Source organism: Pteropus vampyrus, unplaced genomic scaffold (assembly GCF_000151845.1).
Source record: "Pteropus vampyrus isolate Shadow unplaced genomic scaffold, Pvam_2.0 Scaffold46, whole genome shotgun sequence".
In the NCBI taxonomy this organism is placed as follows: domain Eukaryota; kingdom Metazoa; phylum Chordata; class Mammalia; order Chiroptera; family Pteropodidae; genus Pteropus; species Pteropus vampyrus.
In genome coordinates this window covers 5,185,140-5,194,736 of record NW_011888827.1, presented here as the reverse complement: position 1 = coordinate 5,194,736, position 9,597 = coordinate 5,185,140, and the positions used below count along the sequence as shown (strand labels likewise).

Below are 9,597 nucleotides of genomic sequence, written 5' to 3'. Positions count from 1 at the left end.
TCATGATTTTGTTTTCTAGGTTAACAGAACCTTCTGGATATTTAACAGATGGTCCAATTAACTATAAGTATAAAACTAAATGTACATGGCTAATCGAAGGATAGTAAGTATACAGTTTGGGTTAAATTATTTTTTTTTGAAATGATAAAGAAGGGATCATATCAACGTTAAAGTATTAAAATATAACAACCTTATAATTATGTAGCTTATTTGGTTGCTTCTTATTGGAAAACATTCACAATATTTTTATGGGATTTACAACTTTTAGATATCACATTTAATATAAATTACAGTATCCCTTCCCTTGGGATTATAGTTTGATTTTTCCATATATTTTATTTTTGAATTATGTTAGTGCATCATTAAATAAAACAGGCATTTTTGACTTGTTTTAAGCATCTTATTATGGAATTTGAAAACTCTATAAAGTATATAAAAATATTCCATACTGAATTATGCCATTGGTTCATACTAGTCAGTATTTTAATTCCAAAGATGTTAAAAACGATAACATTTTGTAGAAGAGAGAGTTATCATTTTAGAGGTATTTTTCAATAATCAGGGCTTGAGACCGAAGTTATCTATTTGAACCTATTATGACTGGATTATAAATGAGTTGATATGAATAATTTTCGTATCATTTTATTATTTTTAAAGAGTGTAATTGGAAGACTGGTTTTTTGGGGGGTTATTTTAGAAATGTTTTAGAACTTCAAAGTTATAAATTCCCTGTGTACCTTTGGTCTCATTTTGTTTATTTGTTAATAGTATATTGAGACCTTTCAATTAAAATTTGAAGATCTTATTAGGGCCTCTAGTTAAATGTTGTATAGGAATAAGGAAACTTCTTGAGTGTTGAATTTTAAAAATCAACTTTATTTAAGTACAGTTTGCATGCAATAAAATGCACCCATATTAAATGTACAGTTCAATAAAGTTTCAACAGTGTATACAATCTGTGTAATCTTCATCTTAATGAAAACTTAGAACATTTCCTGTTGACTAAGTTTTAGAAAATTGATGTTACATATGTATGGCCTGTTAATAGATTTGGAAGTTGCAGGTCATGTTTTACGAATTGGCTATGACTACTTATAAATCTTTTACAGTGGTGACTTAACGATTTGTAACAAAATTATCTATAAATAGGTTTTTAATAAAATGCTCTAAGATTTCTTCAGACTGTGCTTTGCATATTACATATTAATTAAAAATATTTTAATTTTTTCAGTCCAAATGCAGTATTAAGATTAAGATTCAATCATTTTGCTACAGAATGTAGCTGGGATCATATGTATGTTTATGATGGAGATTCAATATATGCACCTTTAATAGCTGTACTTAGGTGAGTAATTATGTTTAAGTGATGAGCTTAGAGTTGTAGAAAAGTAACTATGTATAATTTGTTAATTTGTTGTACTACAACAATTTTGCAGAGATATAGATGGTGTAATTTCAAAGATGGTTATACTACTATTTTGCAACTGTGACTTTCAACTTAGGTATAAATATAAAGTGTAAATATTGATATAGCAAAGATAAGTACTATATTAGAAATATAGATTTCTTAAAGATCCTTTATTCTGGCTGTATATTGTTTATTCTTTCAAAGCGATTTGAATATGTGAGCTCTAGCTGACTATGTGAGCTCTAGCTGACAAAATAAATAGGTATCTATATTTTATAGTTGTCTATTTTAGTAAAATGATATAATTTTAAATTCATTAAAAAAGGTTAAGGTATGCATTATGTAATGATTTAATAAAGAAGCTGTGTCTTTCACTTTTCAAAATTTGAGAATTTTGGTGACTTTAAAATATTTTATTAGGTAGTCAGACTTAATTTGAAAATCGTAGCATTTTCAGTATCAATTTAAAAATCTTTTCTATGTATGTATGTACGAATTATTATAAAATGTTTTGTGAATGGGATAAAATATATTAGACAGGAAAGATTTTGACCATGTAGAGTAGACTTTTTATAACTGATATGATTACTGCTCAGTTACTCATTACAGTATTCCTTATTTTTTTATTTATACAGTGTCTCTTACATGTTCAGTCATTGTTAAAAATTTAAACATAGATAAAAGTTTATTGTTAAATATAGATAAAATTTTCTGTTTTTTTATTTATACTATTTATGTTGCAAATACTCTGTTTATCAGAAATGTGAACTTTTATTTTTTTGCACAAACAGGTACGGACTTGTATTTTCAAATGATTATTTAGAGTGACTCCTTGGGAGCTTAGGCACTTGTTCTGTGATATTCTTATTGCTCAAAATACTTTTAGAACTTAATATTTGAATTGTTTGAAAATTATGTAAATGGTTAGCTACGAATAGCCCTTCATCTAAGGGCAATAGAAAATGGAGTAGCCTTGTGAATAATTACGTTGTAAGATAATTCATCGTGACGGTTAGATAAGATCTTTAGTTTGTACCTTTATTTTTAGCAATTTAGATGTCACTCTGCTATTATTACTCTATTTTTATGACACTGTTGACTGACCATCATTTAGATGTGTGCCTTTTCACTGTTTTTCTAGTAGTTGTAATGACTTTGCATTAATTAACAGTGGTCCATTAACACTCTTACCAACCCTTTTCTTGACACGAAAGGAACCTTTTGTAAGATAATTAGCAGGATGGGATTTAATATATGATTATGGAGGTAGAACAAGTGACTTTTCATTAGCAAGTGTTTCTGTTAGCTATCCTGAGGGAGATGGAAAAGTCGTGTTTATTGAATATCCACTTGACGCTAAGCACTGTAGTAGGCAGTTTAAATGTCATCTAATCCTTACAAGGATCTTGTGGAAGAATTACTGTTATCCCCATTTTACAGTTGAGAAAGTTGAGATTCAGAGAAATTAAGTTGAGATTCAGAGAGATTAAGTCCTGGCTCTACCACCTAGTATAAAAATTAAGTTTTATACTAGGTGGTAGAGCCAGGATTAGGACTTTGACAGACTCCTGACTTAAAAACTAAACTGTTTGTATTTTATCTTGCTAAGAATTCCAAATCTAATTGTCCATTCTATTCCAATTGCATAAGTATTTGCTATTTGACAAACATTTGAAAACCTGCTCAATTCCAGAGACTGTCATAAGCCTGGAGTTGTAGGAAGGAATAAAATATAGGCTATTGCAATGACGTCAGATACCAACTACCTGGAGTTGGGCCAAACTTACAGGTTCAGAGCACAGGCCTCCATAAAACTATCCTTAGTTCAGACACCAGCTGCAAGTTCAGGGGTCCCCAGGCCACTCACCCTTCTGACCAGCTGGCTACAAATTTAGGGGTTCATGCTATCCTTTCAAGTTCAATAATTCTCTAAAATGACTCACTGGACTCAGGAAAGCACTATACTTATCATTATAATTTTATTATAAAGGATAAAAATCAGAACCAGCCAAATGAAGATACATGTAGGGAGAGGCCTAGGAGGGTCATAAAGAAACTTCTGTGTCCTCAGGACGTGATACTCTCCCAGCACATCCATGTGTATCGCCATCCAGGAAGCTCACCTGAGCTACGGATGTCCAGAGTTTTTATTGGGGTTTCACAGTGCAGCTATGATTGGTGGAATCATTGGCCAGACTCGCTCTCTAGTGCCCCTCCTTTTCTCTGGAAGTCACATTAATTTCTTGTCAAAGCCCTAACCTTTTAAAAGTTCCCTGGAGAGCGTGTCTTTTACTAGTTAACTTTTATTCCTAGTCTTTGGGGGCCCCGGGTCAAAGTGAGCTTGGCTTTAAGTGAAGATTTATATATGAGTTAAGTAAAAGCCCACCCTATAGTATTTTGACAGGACGGATAGCAGGACAACAGGGCGAAATGGGATAGTGTCATCTAAATGTAAGACTATAAGAAGGAATGTGGTGGCAGGAGAGTAGGTGTCAGCTTGTTGGCAGCAGTAGACCTAATTGGGTGAGAAATGGATAGAAACTCGTTTCAGATTTATCCTCCTTCTAGGTGTTCATTTCAGCATGGTACTTGGTGACTATGAGAAGAATATTTTTAAGTAAATTTTATGTGGTTAACAATTATGTATATTAATATATACAATGTTCAATTTTGCTCTCTTATAGTGGTTTGATAGTCCCTGAAATAAGGGGAAATGAAACTGTGCCTGAAGTTGTTACAACATCTGGCTATGCACTGTTACATTTTTTTAGTGATGCTGCATATAATCTAACTGGTTTCAACATTTTTTATTCGTAAGTATATTTTTAAAATTCCATTTGGTGGTGATTCTTATAATTTGACTTAAAAGAGTTTATTGTTTTTGTAACTGTCTTATATAGGAGGAGCGATCTAGTGCGTTACATTTAAAAATATATAGGATCTTTTCCTAAGTGACATAAAACCTTAATAACATGCCTCAAAATACTGTCTAAGCTTGTGTTAGGATAAATTCTAAGCCTCAGGACATTATGCTCGCATAAATTTGATTGAAATTTATTTACAAAATTTAAAATTGTTTGTTGGTAAGTCATTAAGTATTTAGAATCAGCAATTATAAGATTAATTTGTCTGAAGTATTTGTGCAAAGAGCATAAATATATAGTAGAATGTAATTGGTTAAGAGGCCTTAAAATTTGACAAACATCTCATTTCTATATAACCGTATGTAGGTGATAGCATGCTGTTTAAATATTATATAACCAAGTTATATCTTGGTTTCTTATGTAGTTTCTTATTTAGTTTCAGATATTCATGAATTTAATTTTTTTCCGTAAAATATATATTCAAAACATTTGAGTACTTAAGTCTTTATAAAGCATTCTGCTTGGAACTGTGCATATCTTGCAGATGTTGAGTGTGTGGTCCTTGGAAGTTTGGAGTCTTGGTAGCCAAGTAAACTCATTGGATGAACTAAGGTCAACTGCAAGTAAATGTAACCGAATTGCATTAGGGGTAAAAGGGTACACAGTTTAGTAGAAGTCTCATTGTGAAATTGTGTTAAATGCAGTATATAAGACAACATAAAAATGATAAAGCTCATTTTTATCAACCCAAATTATTTTTCAATTATCTTGAATTTGAATATATATGAATTATCTTTTACAGAATCAATTCTTGTCCTAACAATTGCTCCGGTCATGGGAAGTGTACAACTAGTATCTCTGTTCCGAGTCAAGTATATTGTGAATGTGACAAATACTGGAAGGGTGAAGCGTGTGACATTCCTTACTGTAAAGCCAATTGCGGTAGTCCAGATCATGGTTACTGTGACCTAACAGGAGAAAAACTGTGTGTCTGCAATGATAGTTGGCAAGGTAAGATTGTATGGTGTGATGGCTTTTGAAACATTCGTTTATATATCTTGATAGATTAAAACAAATCTGCAGTCATCTGTTTTGCTATTGTTTGCAACACCCAAATCTCACGTTATTTGTTTTACTTTTAGAATGTTCAGTTAACAACCAGTTAACTTCTTAATAATGTGCTTCTTCACAAATAGAATTGGTAAGATTTTGTTTACCTGCTGTTTTGAGAATCAGGTGAAGTTATATATGAAGCTCTTTTTAAATTGTAGGTGTGTGATCATTATGATCGTTTGTAATTTTTTGTTGAATCCTTAAAGATTTGATGAATTTATGAATTTAATGCATGGTGCATTTAGATTTGATTTTTGGTGGGTAAGTAGTTTAAACAGTTTATTGCAAAAATAGATACGAATCTTCAAGGTATTACAGCAAATTAAACTTATATCTTAGGAAAGACTGACCTCTTGTGGCTATTTTTAAAAGAGCATAAAATTTTTAAAAGTAGAAAATACAGTATTTATTTTAGCTGCTCATTGCAAAAGATTCCTGGGAAAGAATTTCTAAACATTATTAATGAGTATCTATTATTAAAGATTAATTTTAGATTACATTGGTTTTTAGTTTACTTAAGTATTTGGGTATTAAATTGCAAATTTTGTCATTGTGGAATTAAATGAAGAGGTAGGCCTGCTATCCATATACTTACCTATCTGTAGCTTACTTTGTGCTAATTGTATTTACATATTGAGAGCTTAATTTGTGCCAAGATGTTAATCCTGTTGGTAGAGGGAACTTTGACTCAGGAAATACATATTCTGAAGTTATTTGACCATATATTGTAATAATACAGTGTTGCGATTGTTGCTATCAACCCCATTTAAGTAGAAACCAAAGGGAATGTGGTCCTAGTATATAAGTTGTATTCATCATTCTTGAGATAACTTTTAAAAAACATGTTATTGAGTATGCTGAATACTTCAAGGAATTATTTTAGGCTTTGTATAAATGATCCCATCTTAAACCCATGTCATTTCATTAAAAAAAATTACTCCAACCACACAAAATGCCAGTGATTACTTATTGAATTGCATTGATGATGATGACAGATACAGATTTCTCAGTATCTTAATTATATGGTCATGTATTTTATTAAGTGGCTATTTTAATAATCTGTGACCTTCTAAAAAGTGTCTTGAGGTATATATTTTTTAATTTCAGTCTTGAAACTAAAATAATGTCCTTTTCTAAGGAGATAATAGTATATCAAGAATACATTTAAAATAAGGCCCGAGATAGAGAGGTACAACTTATAAGCATAATGTTTTTCAAACTGCTCTTCAACTGCTGTTAGCCTCCGTTTTATTTCAACAGTCTTGAAAGCAAAGAGGGTATACTTTTGTATAATGCTGTTCTCTGTGAACATATCTGCCTTTTTTTGTTCTTTACTTTTATCAGTCCTTTGAAATGCTTTATTTTCTGGAAGTTTTGTAATAGAGATCTGGTTCAAGATGTTATCTTTTGTTTTTCTGTCTTTTGTTCACTGGCCTTTCACATATTCTCTTCAGTAATGCCTCAAATAGTAAAAATTCTTGATTCTTATATATCTAAGCAGATGGAAATGGGGAGCAAAAGCAAAGTGATAATATGAATAGTTTTATATGTAGAGAGAGATGTTTTTTATAAATTATCAAATATATAGAAATCAGACACATTTTATACCATTATTAATTCTTAATAATTAAAGAATTGATCTCTGAATTGATGTCGGTGTTTTGAGGATGGAGTGCTTGGCGAAAGAGATATTATGCTGCTTCAAGATAGACGATGTGCTGGTTGGTTCCTTTGAGGCTTAGACCCGATCCCTGATTCTGTATTGAAGGAAGCACAGCTTAAAGTAGTTAGGATTGTGACCAAAATCATTAGGGGGAAAATGAGGTTTTTATTTCAGATATGTAGAATGAGTAGGAATCATTGAGGGGAAAAAAGAGATTTGTTTCTAGGACATCTGGGGAATGATCAAAGGACTAGAGGTATTTGAAAATGAGAGCTAAGGAGGCAATCTTAATGAAATTCAAAATCTGGCAGGATTTTTTTTTTAATGTATTTGGAACTGGATTCTTTGGTTAAAAATAAGAGATTGTTGCTACCTCTGTTATATTTTATCCTTTTATATTGGTTAACTTTAGTTGTTCTGTTTGGTTCTATGCTAGTATACAAGAAAGTGTAAGTGTTCCTTTCTAGAAATTGAGATTTTATTAAGAGAACAGAGAGGAAAAGCCTAGCTTTATAGTAAGTCTTAGATTCCCTTCCTGACATTTCTCTGGTGCTTGTTCCACCTGGTCTTTCTGTCTCCTTGCTTTCCGAATTTAGTTTTTCTGTGTAGCACCTCCTGAGACTTTTTGCTCAGCCATCATATGCTTTTACCCCTCTGAACTTTCTCATCTAAGTCTTTCTTCCTTAACTATCTGTTTTTATCTTTTTACCATTTGAAGCACTTTTCCTAATTGCATAGGAGTGTGTGTTAAGGATAGACGGCACCATTAAAGTCGATTGCCCCCTTTTCTTGTAGAAAGCACTCACAGAGACTGAAAGCTGAAATAATAGAGGATATAGAAAATGCCAATTGCAGCCTTTTGAAAAGCACACAAGTTTATTGTATAATGTTTAGTTTTGTCATAATGCTTAGTCGTCAATGATATATGCATATTAATTAGCTTAATTAAAGGTTAGGGAACTATGTGGACTCATTTGCTTCTGTGACATTTTTCACATAATACAATTTAAGTCTTAACAAGTCACAGGAGGGACAAAGGCAACTTTGAAAAGCATTTTTTCTTTTAATATGACTTCTAAACATTGGGATAGATGAAGAATTTTTTAGAAGACATCGAAATCAAGATGTAACAAATTTTATTTATGTTCATATGTAAAGAATACAGTAGAACATTAATTTTCAAAGCAGACTCCAAGGTGTGATATTTCCTCCACCCTCTAATCAGCTCCTTAACAGAGTGGCTCCAGATTTCTCTCTTACATAACTTAAAAAATAATCTGAATCACTTGAAGGCTTTGATCGTAAGCAACAGAAATGTCCTGGCTTACTTGAGCAGAAAAGGTAGTTATTGGAAGGTATACCAGAGAATACTGTCTCCCAGCATTCATTCTTCCCTTTTTTTTTTTTAAATTTAATTTTATTATTAGTTTCAGGAATACAGTACATTAGTTAGACATTTATATAGTTTACTGTATCTTTCTTCTGGGTCTACACCTAGCCGTTACATTAATGCTAACTACATTCCTTATGCTGTGCTCCCCATCCACGTGACCATCTATCAACTACTAATTTGTACTTCTTTAACCCTTCACCCTTTTCTTCCAGCCCCCCAATCCCCCTCCCCTCTGGCTGTCACCAGATTGTCCTCTATATTTGTGAGTCTGTTTTTGATTAGTTTGCTCTTTTTGTTCCTTAGATTCCACATGTAAGTGAAATCATATGATATTTATCTTTCTCAGTCTGACCTTTTTCATTCAGCATAACCTCTAGATCTATCCATGTCATTGCGAATGGTAGGATTTCATTTTTTTCTTAATGACTGAGTAATATTCCATTGTATATCTGAACCATAACTTCTTTATCCAGTCGTCTGTTGATGGACATTTAGGTTGCTTCCATATCTTGGCTATTGTAAATTGTGCTGCCATGAATATTGGAGCGCATAGATCTTTACAAATTATTGTTTTGGTTTTCTTTGGATAAATACCCAGAAGTGCATTTCTTTCTTTTTAATAGAGTTCACCCAGCTTTTTGGCTCAGCACGTGACCTTCTAACTGGGAACCACATTTCTCAGCCTTCCTTGCAGCTAGTCTGGCGTTTGTTCTAGAGTTGGGTGAATAGGTTGTGCGTGAAAGTGCCATGGGGAATTTTAGAATATCAAGGTCTTCCCCAGTGGCCAGTAAAGGGCAATAACTACAGTAACCAGTAGCACTTGCCCACTTGCCTCTAGAATGTTTCATGAGAGAGAAATTAACTTTTAGCTTATTTAAGCAACTTATTTTTAGTTCTCTTAACCTGTACCCTAATTAATACAAAAGGATATTATTGAGTAGCTCACAAAAGAGATGGGAATACTGGAAAAACCTTGGTCGGAAACAGAACCTTGGTTGGGTACAACAGAAATCTAAGTGGGTAGGATCACAGCAAAGATGGAGCCACGGGAAAGTTGGTTAGGATATTCCTGTCACCGCCACCACTGACATCCTCACTGTGGATACTGCATACCGCAGGCGTGGATAGAAAGAATCCTATATTGTCCCCACATCTT

At 32.6% G+C, this 9,597-nt stretch overlaps 1 protein-coding gene across 1 annotated transcript in view; it reads left to right on the top strand.

Annotated features, from left to right (window-relative positions):
• The first annotated feature begins 8 nt into the window (after positions 1-8).
• The window catches only part of ATRNL1 (attractin like 1), a 572,934-nt gene continuing 563,345 nt past the window's right edge, over positions 9-9,597 (top strand). Inside the window, exons 1-4 of the mRNA XM_023530113.1 lie at positions 9-103; positions 1,232-1,345; positions 4,093-4,221; positions 5,075-5,283. Coding sequence (XP_023385881.1) covers positions 1,293-1,345; positions 4,093-4,221; positions 5,075-5,283 — 391 coding nt within the window. The 5' untranslated portion in view covers positions 9-103; positions 1,232-1,292. The remainder of the gene's footprint in view (positions 104-1,231; positions 1,346-4,092; positions 4,222-5,074; positions 5,284-9,597) is intronic.